Source organism: Falco naumanni, chromosome 6, assembly GCF_017639655.2.
Source record: "Falco naumanni isolate bFalNau1 chromosome 6, bFalNau1.pat, whole genome shotgun sequence".
NCBI lineage: Eukaryota > Metazoa > Chordata > Aves > Falconiformes > Falconidae > Falco > Falco naumanni.
Window position 1 is genome coordinate 65445526 of NC_054059.1, and position 18463 is coordinate 65463988.

An 18463-nucleotide genomic window follows, 5' to 3' on the forward strand; every position below is an offset into this window, starting at 1 on the left:
GAACCATACTACGTGTCTTTCAGGGGGTTTGGTCCAGATTAGCTCCCATGGACTAAATGTTGATTAAGTAGGTAGATCAGGTACCTTCCTGGAGAAGCATCTCCCTGTTTAGTTTCATCCAAAAAGCAATCCCACTTGCATGCTCTAAAACTACCTCATGATGTGAGCCCAAACGTGTAAGGGACAATGATCATAAGTGCACTACTACTCTGAACACACTAACATATATATATTTTACGCTTTATATAATGGACTAAACCTGACCTGAGTACTTTTCAAATGACACAGGTTTCTAGCAGTAATTTCCATTTTTTGAAAAATGTTATTTTCTGCCGTGTTTCACTATTACATGACAAGGGTACTAGCAAAGTTTCATAAGCAGCTGTGCTAATATCTACACGATGAAATGACAACGGACACTTTTTTCACTTAATTTCTTAGTGCTTTACTTTTGACTGTTCTATAACATTCGCTGTTGTGGCTTTTTTTAAGGAAATGTCCACGATTAGCCTTCTGCCTGCCACAATGATTTCTTACCTCTGTGATTTTTGTGTTGTCTCCTGTATCAGTCACCTTTACTGGAGTTGAACGTTGAGAAACAGCACCTTCATCTTCTTTGTCTGTCCCAGAATCATCTTCAGAACTACTTGACACTGCTTCCTCACTTGGGGGTGGAGGAGCGCTAGCAGCTGTTTTGCGCTGCAGCACGGTTTCTTCTCTATTACTTTTGTTCCTGTTATTAAAGGCAGCATGTATTTATGAAACCAGCAAGATATTAACAACTATTTAAAATGTCTAATTTTGGTTACAGTGTTACAGGGGGAAATGAGTTCTATCCTCTGGAGCAACTTGTTGCTCATCTTTTGAATCCCCCAGCTGATTCACTTTTCTTCAATCTCTTCTTATTCCAGAGCATTTAAAAAGAGCTTAAAGGATTATGTCAGCTTTTCTCCACCAATTCTCTGATTCTTTACTTAAATCGTTCCCCCAGACTGAGTAAATAGAAAGGAATAAAAATTCACTGAGACATAACATCTTTGGTTTTGATCTGGGAAAAAGTTTCACTTTCTGATTAACATTACCTCCTCCACTAGCTTTCTTATTCCTTGGCCCAAAAATCTCAATCATAATGCCACGTTTTTCCCTTCCCTTTCCATACCTCTCCCCTCAATTCAGTTCTTTAATCAGCAACTTTCTTTATGTGTCATATTTCTCACTCCTAGAATTTCTAGTCAGAGGTGCCTTATTTGTAAGAATTCTTCAAGATACAGCATCTGTTTTTCAGTGGACTAATGTTGGGTTTAACCTACAGACTCTGAAAGGTATACATCACCACACCCATCAGAAACTGCATCACTCTTCCATCCTTTCCCACTGCCCACAGAAGGGTATGCGGTTACACTTTCCTCTCCAGACACTGTCACAATCTTTCAAGGACTCTGGAGGAAGAGGGACTGGAAAGCAGGTAACGAATACGATTATAGATAAACCAGTTCTGGAAACGGGGAAGCAGCATCTCCTCCTTGCTGAAGTGACTGTCAATATACACACTGACACTGTGTGAGACTTACTGTAAAGGAAGGCCCTAAAGGAAGACAGCAGCATGCTAAGAGAGACTTTGACAACAGCATGCAGTTTGCTGCAAATGCAGTTTTGAGTTGCAGCTCTAGTGTTCTCATCAGCAAAGGCATGGAGGTCACCAATATCACTCGAGCTCTAGCAGAGCACACCGTGACTGTCACAGAGTTCTGTCTTTTGCAGCCAAACTCATACAGCAGTTTATCCCTGTAGTGAATTAGCTAAACTTTAGACGCTTTAGGAACACATATAAACAAGTAGGAGAGTCCTTACAAACGTTCTTGAGCTGAGAGTGTATCCCACCCCCAAAGGCATTAAAATACCAGAAGAATTCTTATAGCTGGAACAAATACCTTAGCACAAAACCCACCACAGATAAGCTTAATTTCTGACTCAGAAGAAACTGACATCTCCTGAGATGGAATTTTTCAGGAAGTTATGAAGACATGCTGCTTTTTTTTTTTAAAGAAAATAAGGTTATGCTCCCTACTTTTCTAAATGAGGTGAAGGTCACAAGAAAAGCAGTCCTTTCTTAAAGCTGAAGAATAGAGCAAGTAACCAAACACTGGTAAAAGCAATATCCCCACCCCATCCCCAATGCATACTCAGAAGCTGGCCAAGATCCAATTGTCCTAAGGGACTGGAACACTTACAGAAGAAAACAGATCCCCAAATTCTCCAGAAACAGAAGGTCACAGAAGATCAAAAGATGATGACAAATGTGCAAGGCAAAGATATCACCTCTACCAACAGCTAAATATGGGTAAGGTGGAAGATGGAAGCCATCTTATACCACACTGCACAGCCAATGCGTGGGAAGCCTTATGAGCAATAACCCAGGGAGTCCTGGAACATGGCTTTGATCCAGCTGATTCTCTATCTCATAACAATCCCTAAAAATCACAGTGGAGAGCTTGAAGCAAAGTGCCTGAGGAAAATGTATAATGGTCAAGTATTTAATGGAATATCTGGAGAGAAATCAGTTAGTCCAAAATCTGACATTATACCAAAGCAGAGATATAAAGCTTATCCTCAAAAGTACCCACAAATTCACAATTCTTTGCAGAGGTAAACTGTGTAACTGTTTAACAAACTTTCTGCTTATTCTGAGGGAACACCAGTAGCATGAAAACAGGTGCTACTAGTGATAAGCATCATCTGCTTCTCAATATTTATTGACCATGAGTCCCTCAGGGTCAAGGCACAATGGATGTTATTTATGAGACAGTCAAACAGAATGGCAAGTTTTCAGAAGAACTTACAATGGTGTGAGAGCAGAGGTTCAGTCATTATTGACAAAACATTTCCTTAATATGAGGTATCAAAGAGAAAATGAATTGGTCCAGGAAGAGTCCCCATAGCCCTTGTGTGACACAGCAGGTTAAACACAACAATGGAATAAAGTAACTAAGCAAGTCCAAGATGCAAAAGCAGCTAAATGAAATATTAATTTGTCCCAATAACTGTTGCTGAATTGTTTTATATAATTTTATCTATAAATATTCTAATAAAACATTTAATAAAAAACTATGCTGAAATTGTCAATTATTCCTGTTTCAGGATATGTTTTATTTACTCAAAAGTTATTACTTTGTACTTTTTGTTTTTAAAAAAGACAAGAATAATAACGATCCTGTTATCGCCAATAGAGAACACAGTTGCCACTAGTATGAAAAGATAATTAAATTTTAACAACCTCTGTATCTTTATTCTAGATAAAATCTTCTCATTGGTTTCACTTGGAAGAGTCCAAGGAAACAGAAGATTAAACAAGTCTGAATAAAGAATTCCCAGTGTCAATAAAAATCTCAAATCAGATATGATTTTCAAAGTATGCAATTCTACAGTATAACACCAATGATTCTTATTTATTTCCCATGTAACACAGAATATGCTACACAGACACACACAGAGTTTAATTATTCACATTACAATTCCACTACTATTAAACCAGAACAGAAATTCATATTTCAGGCTTACCCCAGCACCGATTTTCCAGTTTCATCAGGTTTACGAACAGTAAATGGACTTGGATCAATCCCCACATTCTTAGGCATAAAATCTCTGGTAAAATAAAAAGGAAAAATTGTTCATGAGCAAAATTTAACACAGAATTTTTCAATTTTCTGGAAGAACCACCTCTAACATGTACCTTTGAATTAAAACAAAAAAAATTTATACAAAAATTATCGAGATCTAACTTCATGATCACAGACCATGTTAATATAACCCTCTTAGGTATTTAAAAAGTTTTCAGTTGCACTATCTAGTTCCATAGAACATCTGCAAACGTTACCACTTGTTAAGGTGGCTAGGGCAATGCGCTCCATCCCTGTGCTGAAGAAGCCCTCTAACTCTGCTATATTGTTTTCAAAATGCTGCCAACAGTCAAATTGGGTCAAAAAGCTACATGTAACAATCTGCCTAGAAGTCTTCAGCTAAAGTGTGATTAAGATTATGCTTAGCATATCCAGCTGATTGCTGCAAAAAAAAAAGTTATCTAGCCCTTTATGAGAACACAATGAACTGAAGAAAACAACTGTAAAATGAGAGCAGAGCAGTTAGGAAATGATTGCTTTGAAGGTAGCCTCCGAGATCTGAGTCCACAGGGAAAAACTCGTTTCAAGCTCACTTCAGCTGCCCAAACATTTAGCACCCCATAATGGAAAATAATTGGAAATTTAAGTGCTATCTTAACAGAATTTTTTTAGAGTAGCATTTCCATTTCAGTCTTGTGATTCAGTTTCTAGAAGTTTGCTAAATTTGAAGCTTAAAAAAACCCCTCAGACACCCCACAAAACCTATCGTGTTACACAGATTTAATCAAATAAATGGAACATATTTAATTCACACCAAATCTGCTTTCAGTTAAGGATTTATAGTCAGAAAACATCCCAATATACCGTGTAGAATTGGTCATTGCCAAGCAGAAGGTCTCATCAAAACTGCTCAACTCATACGGCCGGAAAAACTCATTGTGGATATCTATTTCTTCTTCATACTTGTGGAATTTCTTCACTGTCAGCTTGCGCCTGTTTTCAGCACATGTCACTGAGGAAAAGAAAAAAATAATCTTTTTACTAACAATTACTGACTGCAAACACCTAAACAAAAAGTAGCCTGCTTACCTAACCATGCTACCAGGCAACTTTCTATAGCTATAGCCCTCTAAGACAAGAAAATATGATATGAAGATGGGCAGCACATCTTTAACAAATATCCATTATCAACCACCATAATTTGATTTCCTTTCATGACAATTCCTAATAAATGCTGTACAGTATCCTAGAGAAATAAGACACACTAGCTATATCTTGTCATCTGCAACAGGAACCCAACCACCAGCAGACACTATAAATATATTAGTAGGCAAGGGGGGTGGGGTTGGAAAGAATTGTCTCCTGGCACATAAACATATGCAGGACAAGTTTTAGCTAATTAGGTCTCTCTTGCATCCTGCAGTTGAAAAATCATAGCTCATCAGAGCTGGAGGGGCTGCGGTGTATGTGGCAGGATGGAAATATATAGCAGTCGTTATGAAATATATGATTTTTTTCAGATTTGGGATCTAAAACAGTTAAAAAGCATTTGTGACTAAAACTTTTTTTTCAGGGTACTCTGTAAGGCAAGGAACAAATATGGTTCCTACCTTCATCAAAAGGGAGAGGTAAATGCTTTAGCACACCTGCGGTCCACCAATAAGTATAGCTGTATGGGAAAAACAGACACACAATAGATACATAAGATTTGATCTTGTACCCAGTCTAAATGTTTGAACATAACAGTTACCCAACCATACAGCGTCACTTCAGTAAACATTAGCAATTCAAGTGTGGAAGAAAGTAAAAAATTATCCTTGGATGGAGGATTTAAACAGGCTCCTTACCCTACTACTTTTCTCTCAGGCCACAAATTTTAAACACATGAAGATCAAGACAGGTATGGATGAAGGAGCGGTTTTTTCCTATTAAACAAAATAAATTTCAGGTGCCTACTGCTACAACACTGCAAATTAAGGTCTTAGTGCATATAGAAGGTATTTACATATTTCTCATGTTCTGGTATTTTATTTTATTTTTTTTAAAAAAAGGCATCAACCTCCATGCCACCCACCACTTGTTACTCAGCTCCTGAAGTTTAGGAAAAAGGTCTGAGGAAATGGAGGTCAATGATAATAAAATCAGAAGATTGTCAAGGCAGCCGACTTCCACACAGACGATACATTTTGATGTGACAGGTATCCTAAGTCTGAGAACTGTCTGTTGGCACAGCTAACAGCAAAAACCAGGTCTTGCTGGAAGCTTACTCAGGATTTCTGAACAACAACAAAGGAAGTCAAGCAACATTCATAAAATAAAGTATGTTTTATCTTTCATTTGTGTTTACATATTCTTATTTTCTCAAATATACTTTAATTCCTTCTCTAAATAATTCTGATGGTTTCTTGTATTTCATTAGTCAGGATGAAAAGACTTTCATCTTCATTGATTTTTATTTCAAATATGTGTGTGTGCACAATACTGTCCAGGCTGTAATCAGAGTATTAATGAAGTTAGCTCCTACCCATGTCACTGTAACCACCTGGAGCGGAAACAATGGGTGTATTCCCATGTCCAGAGATAGAGTTGTTAGTGGGACTCAGCAAATGGTGCATAACAGGCAGGGCAACACACCTCAATTCCAAGAACTATGTATGTCCTAGACAGAAAGGAATGAGCTATGCCCAGCAGTCCCACCTGTTCTTAAAGCACTGCATCAGGCCGTGCTAAGCAAGCCATTTTCTCCAGTGCCTTCAGAAACTATGCAGACATACCCAGTTTTGCTGCTTGCATAAATGATAAATAACAGGGCAACAGAAAGTATTCTTTTCCATATTCACTGTCTTTTCACATGAACCACAAGTTATATAAAAGCAAATATGTGAAACTCATTATGAAATCTCTTCTTTTTGATGAGGAGACAAATACAATACAGGAAAAGCACAGTCAAAAGAAGACAGTCAAAAGAAGTTTCAATGACAGGAAACAACATCTTCCTTCCCCTTCCTATATCCTCGATTTTATTTTGGGTTTTCATTATTTCCTTTGCTGCTGTGCCCAAGGAATCCAAAAGAGGCACTGCACAGCCAGGCAGGCAGAAATTACACAAAGAACTTGTCCAATAGTTTGGTAGAAACAAAAAAATTGCTTGGAAAAGCTTTTTTCACCTAACTACTTCCTACACATGAGCTAGCATCAAGAGAAGCCTCAAGAGACAATACAAAAGGATTGAAATTTAGAAACAGTCGTATCACAAGCCAGCTGCCACAACAGGTTAATGGAATAAGCAGCCAACAGGGATTGAACGCACTGTTTCAACACATGCAGTTTTCCCCAAACCAAAATCTAAACGCAGATATTCAGATCTACTACTGGCAATACAGAGCTTTAAGACTCAAGAGAACAAAGATACAAACAGTGAAATTCCTAAGAGAGATGATTTAGTTAACAAGTCTAGTACTGTCCTTACTACTAAAATGGAGATATTTTTAATTATATTTTTTACACACAGTATTTATAATACTTAACAAAATAAGTCCACATTGTGAAGCACTCTAAAATGACTTCAAAATTTTTATGCTTCAGCTCTATTACTTCCACATATTATTGTGCAACTACAATGGAATGCAAATTAAGAAAAATATTCTTCAAAACAGGCTAGGCATAGCTGAAAGGAAGGTAAAAAGTCATGGGCTTCTTGGTATGCACAGCTGCATGCTAAGTGCATTACACAAAAAAAACCCAAAACAACGTCATCACATAGTCTCAAATACAACAATGACTTAATAAATTTGACCATCAAAAATACACCTGTACCTTGCTTAATAAGACAGTGGTAACTGTACTTCAGTAAAACAGTGAAGCGTTTCACATTGCAGGATAGGATTTCATATGAAATGAAACTTTCTTTTTCAGTTAAACAGGAAAATAACATACTAAAGCAAACCCTTCAAAACACCAACATCCAGTTTTTGGTAATCTCTTAAAGGAAGCTTTTTTCCCAAGCTTTCCCAAAAACTGAGAAAACAATAAGCAAGTTTTTGACAGGCTGACCAAATTATTTTTTTAACAACATGGGGTTTTTTAAAATATTAGAACAATAACCAAACAAAAAAATAGAACAGCAAAATACCTTCGCCTGGTCTGTGACAGACTAAGGGTGTTCTTGTGATGCAAGTAAAAGTCAGTGGGAAGTTCCCAGAGATGAGGTTTTCCTTCTGTAGGCTTGAATACTCCCAGAAAGAGATTGATAGAATCTTGCCTGTCTGCATCTGTTAGACAAGAGGTACACTTAACAGCAGGAACATTGCAGAGCTCAAGCCCATTCAGACATTGCCTTGTTTCTTATGTTTGCTCCTCACAGATGGAGTGTGTATGTCCTATGACTTTCACAGGGACCTCTGGGCTTCAACCACCATAACAAAACTTCACTTAGACCCGACCTTCTGCCATGCTGCAGCGCATGTGGAGCTGATACCAGCAAAGCCTCTTTCCTTGGCTTCTCACACAGGGGCTGAGGCAGAAGCTCTGCTTAGAGCCCTCACAGAAGACCTCACCCTGCAGCTCTGTCTCCCATCTCTGCCTATATGTGTATGCACAAAGCATTTGCATCTATTAATGCATATTTCAGAGAATCTGACATATCATGATGAATTTACTGCAGCCCAAATAACAGAATGATTTAATGAAATTAAACAGTATCCATACAATACACAAGTTTCTGACATAACACAAAAATTACGAATTCTTTGAGGTTTTTCTAGCCAAAAATAGTTAATGAAATTATTATTAAACTTCACAAACACCTTTTAATAATTTGGACTTTTTTTCTGTTGGCTTAATTCATCAGTTTCTCTTGCCATACTCTAAGCTTCACCAAACTAAGGCAAGTGCTAAAATCCAGCAGTTACATACCACTGTAGATGAAGCATGACAACAAACATTGTTTTTCACTTACATCTTTAAAATCTCTTTTGTTACCTAGCTGCAGACAGGATGAGTTACAACAGATCCAAAGAAAAGTTGGAGTCAGATGAGGGCTTGGGGATGGTGAACTGTGATAAAGATAGCTTTGCAAGCAGAGTTGTAGGGGCAGAAGAAGGCTTACACACAAAGGATCTTTAGATAGGAGGGAATATATGGAGAACTGAGCCCTATTTGTGCCCTGAGGAATGAGCACATGGAAAGCTTTCATCTCCAACTCTTGTTTGCACTTCATTAATCATCAGACAAGGAATAGTTCAGACTAGTTCAATAGTGTTACTCCTTCAGTTTTCTCCATGTTTCAAAAAGAGTATCATGAGAGTTGAGCGTCCCTTCAGCAAAACACTGCATCTAAAAGACAAACTGAAGTCTCAGTATACAAGAAAGCAGGTAAAAAAACAGGCAAGATCCACAAAGTGGTGGTATGACAGCAAGGACAAAGTTGGTTCCTGACCACCAAAGTTTCAGTTGCTACCTCTTCTTCTGCCCAGAATTTGAACATTTCTTCTCTCTGTACAACATGTAACATTTTTCACAGGGAATTAGGATGCACAAGCAGTTGACAAACGATCTGTAGAAACTTGGTGACAATAGGATCATAGAAAAGTATGGTACTTTACAGAAGCGTGCCTATGTGGAGGTCAGTATTTACAAGTGGGATCTTCTGTAGAGAGTGTCACATGGGTGGCAACAGGGCAAGGTACAGAAAAGGGAAAGAAAGGGGAAACCTCTTGATGTTGCTTGGCTCCCCTTCCCTACTTAGAGGGCCTCTCATCTGTAATTTGGCTTTTTTTCTTCCTTTTCTATCCACTCATTCTCCCTCTGGATATTTTTACTGTTGCTTCAGAGCACTCTTCCAAAAAAAGATACTTATGTTACCTTCTTTCTTGCTCCTCCCCTTCCCAATTTTCTTAAGAGGACCAACTATAAACATTAACTTTTCTACACAGTATAAGCATATGCAACTCCTTCTGGTTTGCAGGTCATATTGTTTCTGCAAAATAGTGTCACAGTTTAACCAAGATGTAAGGAGAGAATGAGGAAGGCCAGGAACAGTACAAGAAAGCGATGCAAAACTCAGTAAAAAGGTCTGAAAAAAGCAAACAAAAGCCAAAAACTTTTTGAGGTCACTGAGATTAAAAAGAAAGGAAAAGTCACAAGCAATAGCATGTATTCTTTCTCCCTGACAAATTATTTAGTTAGTGGTTTAAAGAAAGTGCTGAACAAAATCCAAGAAAGTTCTCTACTTTAAGCACAGGAACTGAAGGAGCCTTAAAGACAAAATTAATTAGCAGGAGCAAACAGGTTTAAATTGGTGGTAATTTCTGGAAGTGAAAGGCAGAGACAAGCCTCCAGGAACAGAAAGTATACTGAAATTGTTAAGTAAGTAATTGTAAAACAGTTAAACTATGTTACTACTTATATGACAGATGCTAAAATGAAATAAAACTAAATGAAATTGGTTATGTGAAAAACAGGCTTAATTTTGAACAAAAACAATGAAGGCTTTTGTCTTTCTTTGAAACAGTGGCCAGAGAAAACAGGATATGGAGCTTTTCAGATCAATTTTCTTATCTAGATAGGAAAATATCTCCTTTCAAAAATAAATAAATAAGAATGTGTCTATGCACTGTGGATCACAGACAAATGAGCAAACAGGTTTTCTCCCTTCATTGTTAGCACCAAATGTTAATTATGTACATGCAAGTAGAAAGACTACACTGATTTTTTTAAAAGATACTGCAATGTACGTGTATACTAGCACATTTTTAAGACCATTTGAGAAAACAGGAACTGAAAGGGCCATTTAATTGAATTGGCCTAAAATAATCTACTGCTCTCAATCTGAGTTTGCAACTGTACTACATGACAAATTACTAAATCATGAGAGATTCAATGCAATTGGGCCTATAATGTCCCATGACTAAAAGGTTGTAGTAATTAAGTTTACTTTCCTACAACACTACAAGGTAGTTTACTATATCCAGTCCTGTTTGTGGATAAATAGATTATTCCAGATTCCAGAAGCTTATTATGCGTCTTGCAACTCTAGCACTGAAGGCTGCAACATCACATTACATTCTAAAAGGCATAAAAGCTAGAAGAATATTACTTAGAATACTATTTCCTAATTTCTCTGACAATCACAAATGGAAGAAAAATGTTATAATAATCTTAGAATTCAAATAATCTGAATACTGGCCCAGAGAGGGTGTTGAAGGAACACCTAATTCTTAGCTGTATGATGTTTTTTCTGGTACAACTCATTTGCTTATAAGCAGAAGACTTCAAACAGTTGCCTTCCCAAACTACACTGCACCCTTTACTTTTTTCAAATGCTAGAACTAAAAACTTGCATGAAAGAGTCTGAATTTTTGCCTAAAACTGGAAGATTTTTTCAAGTTAATGTAGAATTATTGTCCCATATTTTTAGGAGGAAACCATGCTTTTCTTTTAACCTTCAGTCACTAGCTTGATCCTGAGAACATATTTTTAATTCTTCACTCTTCTATTATACAGGCAACATATAGAAAATCTATAGAAAAGCTAAGCCACATATCACGAACTAGGGTGAAACCACATTGAAAGTTACTTTTCTTACAAGTCCAAGGCTTAGCTACTGGATTAGTATGTCCAGACGAGTCACTTAACAGATATGTCTCACTTTTTCTCATCTGTACAACTTGATTAGTAGTGATTATCCTAAGAGCTCTGAGGTCAACAGATTTTAGAATCATGTATTTTTTATGACAGACAAACAGAAAAAGTGTGCTAATTTGCTTAGGTGGCACTGTTAGTAGGCCACTTGCAATTGGAATCTGATATACTGCATGACTTCAAGGAAATCAAACATTTTCTGAGTCTGTTTACTACTGCTACATAGAATTCATAAGCATTAAAAACTTCTCAGATCAGAAACACAAGGAAATGCTGGCTCATTAATTGGCTAGCCCTCAGATTTTTATTTGTATTTTAAAGGATATGTGATGTATAGTAACAAGAAGTACAGTATAGTAAATCAGAATCTTAGAAACATAGAATAGCTTGAGTTGGAAGGGACCTTAAAAATCACTGAGTTCCGCCCTCCCTGCCATGAGCAGGAACACCCTCCACCAGACCATGTTGCTCAAAGCCCCATCCAACCCGGCCCTGAACACTTCCAGGGATGGGGCATCCACAGCTTCTCTGGGCAACCTGTTCCAGTGTCTTGCCACCCTCATAGTAAAGAATTTCTTCCCAATATCTAATCTGTCCTGTCACTACCAGCCCTTCTAAAAAATCCATCTCCAGCTTTCTTGTAGGCCACCTTTCCAGCAGTACTGGGAACCTGCTATGAGGTCTCCCTGGAGCCTTCCCTTCTCCAGGCTGAACAACCCCAGCTCTCTCAGCCTGTCTTCACAGGAGAGGTAGCTCAGCCCTCTGATCATCTTCCTGGCCCTCTTCTAGAGTTGCCCCAACAGGTCCCTGTCCTTCTTCCATTGGGGGCCCCAGAGCTGAATGCAGGGCTCCAGGTGGGGTCTCAGGAGACCTGAGTAGAGGGGAAGAATCACCTCCCTCGACCTGGTGGCCACACTTCTTTTGGCACAGCCCAGGATACGGTTGGCTTTCTGGGCTGCGAGTGCACACTGCTGGGTCATGTTGAGCTTCTCTATAACCAACATCCCCATGACCATCTCCTTTAACCATCCACCTCTTCATCATGAGGGATGCTCTCAAGCCATCCTCCATCCAGCCTGTATCTGTGCTTGGGATTGCTCTGACCCACATGCAGGACCTGCACTTGACCTTATTGAACTTCTTGAGGTTCGCATGGGCCCACCTCTCAAGCCTGTCAAGGTCCCTCTGGATGGCATCCCTTCCCTCCAGTGTGCTGACCGCACCACACAGCCTGGTGTTGACAGCAAACTTGCTGAGGGTGCACTTGATCCCACTGTCTGTGTTGCCAACAAAGATGTTAAACAGCACTAGTCCCAGTACTGACCCCAGAGGAACACCACTTGTCACTGTTCTGCATGTCTCATTCTAAAAATGCTTTCTTTATCTCTGCTTTCAGAGCAAACTTCATGAATAAAATGATCTCTCTCAGTCTGTCACATTAATAGGCTTGCAGATGCCATCTGAACAGGCAGTGTTGGAAAGTGAACCTCTAAATTTCACTGCCATTAATGTTTTAAAATTTTATAGTAAATATGCAGTAAATACAATATTGAAATCTATGTCTTAACAATGCTATCTTCAAACACACAGAATACATAAAGCACCAAAAATTTTTGGCTCAAATGGGATCAAATATCGAAACCATAAGTAAATCAGGGAAACCAGTGCAGCACCTTTATGGAAGTTCCATTTTTCATATTGACTTCAGTAAAGACTAACGTCTGTTTGTGTACTCAGCTACAAGTCTGCCCAGGTGACAAGATGGACTTTTTCATTCTATATATCTTCTTCTTCTAGTAAGATACTTTCCAGAACAAATTATTTTATTACTAAAACACATGCATATTGTGACTATCCTTGCAAACAGACCACAACGCCAAATGTGGATGTAAAACTTTGCTCAAGCTTCCACCTAACCATTCAAGTGGCTGGCATAAAAATGAACAGCTTCAGAGATTTGTTCCGTCTTGTACATATCAGTACAGGCAATAGGGCAAGAGTGCTTCCTTTTGCTCATAAGAATTGATGAAGCCGTTATGTTATTGCCACTACAAATGATAAGAGACCATATCACTGAAATAAATAAGCTCTCCATTTCTCATTTAATTTGGGCAAATACGATACACAAATTACATTAATTACAAGCAGAAACAGTACTTTAAATGCCGTATGCTCACATTTTGTTACATACACAGAACTGTCACTAACAAAAGCAGTAACTTCAGCCAAAGCAACCAGAGATTACTGAAGTATTTCTAGCCAGTGTCCAACCTGCTGTTTTACAGTTCACATAGTGTCTAAATAATTGCAGTCTACCGGGAAAAAAAAAACAAGGCTACGTCTTTCCCTGGCTATGCAGCTTTTGTGAAAAAGACTAACAGAGGACTGACACAATATATAGAACACAGTAGCACTACATGTTTGTCATCCTAACATGTCTTAGACTGCCCTAAAATCATTCTTTTAGGTCTTTCATGACTTCTGAAAACACTAAACGTTATTTTTTCCAATTATTTGGCCCAAGGTACAGTTCAGCATTTTTCAAAGAGGTTTTTCAATTAGCAAAGTCCACAACAAAGCAGAATAGTATCAATGACGGATATAAGCTGGTATAGTAGTAAGGTAATATTTTATAACTTAATTAAAAAACCAGTTTATTTACTTGGGGGACCTGGCTCTTTTAATTTAATTTTGTCTTTTCTACTACAGATTCAACAGTTAGTAGATTCTATTCATACAAAACAATTATGTGCATCAGAGCTTGGTTCTTCTTTGAAGTCCCCAGAAACATCACAAGAACTACTCCACTTGAAGCCTTCTACTTGTGTTTAACCCATTTCCTTATATTTGTTGAAGCCATTCTGTCCATAATTTTAACAGCTCTGTGACAGCTACCTGCTTCTGTTGATCTACAAATGTCACTGGCAGTTTCAGAGCTACACGTGTACATTTTCTAAATACTTCTCACATCAGTTCACTAACTTTTATCAAATAAGGCTACGCACTACAGCATGCATTTGCATAGGATAGAAATACTTCATCAGATCAGAATACCTATTTGATAGCCATCAGTCTTTACAAAATTATTTGGAAGTTATAGTATAGAGGATCTCTGCCATAAGATCATAGTATTGATTACTGAACATCAGAAGTAAGATGTTTTTTAAATAATGGCTTGAAAGAAAGCACTTTAAATTTACCTGAGAAAGCGTTACTATAATATCTTGAGAGCGTTTGCATAATATCTTTGGAATGCTGAGTCCATGGAGCTATCTTTCTATAGGTTTTTACTCTGTGGACAAGCTGAGAACCTCCATACTGCAAAGAAAGTGTGTCTCCGTGATCTTCATATAATTCTTCAAATAATCTGAAGGAAAAGCAAAATGTGTCATTTATCAAACCACTGAAAAGTTTTTTAAGATAAAAAAATAATAAAGTATTGTAATAATAACATCTTTCTGTTTAACAAGCAATACATTTTCTTCTCCTAAATACTTCTGTCAGTTTACAAAGACTAGTATTTCATTAAAACATGCTATTAACTTACAAACACTGAAATTTAAAGCTATGCGTCTATTCTTTATTCAGATAAATATGTGGAAATTTTATTCAGATATAATAATTATTAAGAAGGATTGAACTAAGATTTTCAGTAATTTATAGTAAATCAGAATGCATTCACACTACAGAATATGCACTTCTGTAGATTCAGGTAGATTAACATGTCCTACTAGTCTGCAGGGAGAAAACAAACTGCATACCTTCACAAACTAAGTGATTTTAAATACACTAAATGGGACAGAACATGTCAATATCTCAAGGCTACGTTTTCTGTCAAGTCCACTGGGAATGAAGTTGTCATAACTTTCTAAAAACCTCCCCAGTTACAATAACGATGGCTCAAAGGTACAAACCAAATAAACATGACTTGTAAGAAGCATGAATGGCAGTCAGATACCATTTGCTGGAACTGAAAAAGCATGTTGTAAGAAGAAGAGATGCAAGATGAACATCTTAGAAGATAAAGGTGATCTAAGACTTGGCTGCTAAGATGAACAAGGCGAGCTGGCTAACAGCAATTCAGTCTTCTAGCATCAAGAAGTTGACAGTAGACTCCAAACTGAGAGCAGTCCAAATAGCAAAAATTATCAAGAAGTTCCCATTGAATGACAAAAACAAAACATCAGTCTCAGAAAACAAGACAAACCTAAGAAGATGACACCTACTCTAAGAGGTAACATTGAAAAGTGCTTCTCAAATGGAGACTATGGCCTTGCTTGAGAAAGACAATGACAAGGATGACACCTTGCTAAAAGAGGCAGAAAGTTTAGTTAAAAGGCAAAATAACAAAGCAGAAGGAACTCAAAAAAAATAGCCCCAGCCGCCAAACCCGTGGAAACATATTTCACATCAGTATAGCAAGACACTGTAACTCAGGCCGACATGTGGTAACACCTTAGAAGAAAGAAGGTCGAAAAAAACAAAACAATAACAAAATAAACCCCATGAAAACAAAAAACCCAGAAGTATTCCTTTCAGAAATTTTCCAATAAAGGGAGAGTACCACATAAGTAACCCAGCAACTCTCTGACTGAAGTCCTTAAAAGGTTCTGGATGCAGAACACTTACCTCAGCAGCAAATGAATTTCTGTAAAAAATATCTGTCCAGCAAATCTTCTGCCCAAGGTCCAGTACAAAATATCAATCAGGAGGAAACATCTGCTTAGTAACTTAAAAAAACAAATAAACAAAAAAAAAAAAAAAAAACAAAAAAAAAAAACCCAAACAAAAAAACTCCCACCAACAAGAAAGCCAAAACCCACCTGACTCCACATGAATTGTTCAGAACTCATGATGTCATATATGAGAATCTCCTGTTTGATTCTTTGGGTTTGGCAGGTTGGTTGGGGTTTTTTTGGGTGTTTGTTGGTTTGGTTTTTTTTATACAAGGGGAATGACAGCAACGCTGGTCAACTAAAAGCTAAAAAGCTGGTTGAAGGCAAAAACCAGCAGGTAAAAGGATGATACCTCACAAATCTCCCAGTCACCCACGGGGGATTGATGAACACAGTTCCAATGACCTTGCAGTAAAGGTTCACAGGCAACTTTAAATTAAGTATGTTGATCCACTTGGTTTAAAAAAAGTTGTACAATTAAGTTACCCTTCCACAGACTCAAAATATTAAGCCTGCAGTCAAACAAAGCCTAGTCTTTTACAGAGAGGACAGTTAACTACCTATGATAAAATAAGCTGTTAAGGTACACTTTGTCTAGGAAAAAAAATGGGACAACAATTACACTGAAGGAATCACTACAAAATATAGCTTGCAGAAACGGTCCCATGCAACAAAGTAATTAAGATTAATCTTGCTAGACATAATATTGGACTGTTTAAGACTCGCGGTTTCCTTACCCTTCAGGATGGCCAAATGAAATAAAATGTTGACTTCAGATATCAAGTTGAACAGAAATTCTGGATTGTAACCAGCCAGTGACACCATATGAGAAGTCAGAATTATAAAAAGGCCAGCTGGAGAACATGATTTTAAAAAGTTGGTTTTTCAGACATGTTAGCTAAATTAAGGAAGAAGAGTGTAAATGAAGAGGCAGAATACGCAGGAAGCAGATACTTGATGTGAGACAATGCAGGGAACAAGAATGCAGATGGTCAAAGTGAGAGACTGCACAATGGAGAGGGTATATCACACACCTGTCTTCACAATTTGTTGCATTATGGAGACGGATTTTTAATTATTCTGAATTCAGTAATTCAGAAACAAGTCTTAACAGATGACAAAATCTGTTTCAGACAGGCATACATCTAGTGGAACGGAGAAGAAGAAAAAATATCAGTCAAATGTGACCAGATATAAGTAACCTTTTATGCCAGGCTTATAGTTACATTTTAGAGAGATAGAGAAATAAGATATCTGGAAAATCAGAGACAAAGCAACTACTATAATCTTAATCTTATGGTAAAAGATGGAAATTTGGGTGGTGGGGCATAAGAGGAAACAGGAAGGAGAGAAAATAGAGAGGAAACACAGGACTACTGCAGTAGGAAGCAACAGAAGAAATTTGGGCTCCCAAAATAGGGGCGGGAAGGGGGGAAGTAGTAAAGCCTAAGGAAAGATAGTAAAATGCAGCCTGAGGTGCTGAAGTAAGTGGTAGCTGCAGAGGATACCACAGAGAGTGGATATGAGAGACCTGCCCACTGCCTGATCCCCTCTAGTTAGAACTCGAGAGCCAACTGCTGAGTCCCCAGGGGGGTGCCCAGCAACTGGTATTTGCAGAGCAGTTGTTTGTTCCCAGAGGTAAACATGCAGCACCTAGCAGCTGGGACATGGTGGATGAGGCCATGGCCAGCACACCGAGGAAGCCAGCCAGCAGGTGCTCTCCCTAGCCATCAGGCAGAGGTCAGGAGCCACCACTTACACAGTGAGCCAACACGCTGCAACTGTGGTTGTTTCTGTGACACATACCACCTCCTGGCACCAGGCAAGTGCTGGAAGATAATGGGAGAAAGAAGAAAAGCTGAAGATGTGTCTCACATAAAGGGGAGGGGAGACCGAGAATTTTGTCTTTTCTGAAATATGAGTTACCTTTCCATGTTCTAAAACTACTAAACCACTAGTCAAAACCAGCAATGAAGTCATAAGTTTCACAGTCACAGCAACAGTTTAAAGAAATAAAACCACATCACCTCAAGGACTCTTACACTAATTTCTGAAGCATACTCACAAATGAGTAGCTTAGTTCCCCCTGACCCCCAAAGAATTTCAATTTAAACACTGTGTTTTCCTAAATGGTTTGAGGATGCTTGAATAAGTATCATTGATACTTCATCTGAGAGAACAACTTTTCTTCAGTGAAGCAAAAAGCACAACTTTTTTCCAAAGGAAATAAAGGCAAGATGTACTTCTATACAAATATCAGTTTGGCATTCTCCATAAAAGCATATACTTATTTCAGTTTTCATTTTTTTGACAGCATTTTGCCCCAAGCAAGTGAAGTAAGTGTAAAAAACCAGGGTGGGTCTTTTATTACATTTATTTAAAAGGAAAAATCAGCTTTAAGTTCAGGCATATAAAGAGAACAGAGATAAGCACTTATGTTGTAAGAAGCCTGATTAACATACCTTCCCAGAGGAGCAAGTTTTCAGAGTGACTGGATTTTCTCAAGAAGATTTCAAGTATGGAAATTTT

The 18463-nt window shown here is 38.0% G+C and overlaps 1 protein-coding gene across 3 annotated transcripts in view; it reads right to left on the reverse strand.

The window, feature by feature from the left end:
• FIG4 (FIG4 phosphoinositide 5-phosphatase) overlaps nucleotides 1-18463 on the reverse strand; it is a 72173-nt gene that overhangs the window by 20918 nt on the left and 32792 nt on the right. For all 3 annotated transcript variants that reach the window (XM_040597941.1, XM_040597942.1, XM_040597943.1), the window contains exons 15-20: nucleotides 14459-14625; nucleotides 7750-7888; nucleotides 5228-5286; nucleotides 4482-4629; nucleotides 3559-3642; nucleotides 538-733 (exon numbers count right to left, since the gene is read on the reverse strand). In XM_040597941.1, the coding sequence (XP_040453875.1) occupies nucleotides 538-733; nucleotides 3559-3642; nucleotides 4482-4629; nucleotides 5228-5286; nucleotides 7750-7888; nucleotides 14459-14625 (793 nt within the window). The remainder of the gene's footprint in view (nucleotides 1-537; nucleotides 734-3558; nucleotides 3643-4481; nucleotides 4630-5227; nucleotides 5287-7749; nucleotides 7889-14458; nucleotides 14626-18463) is intronic.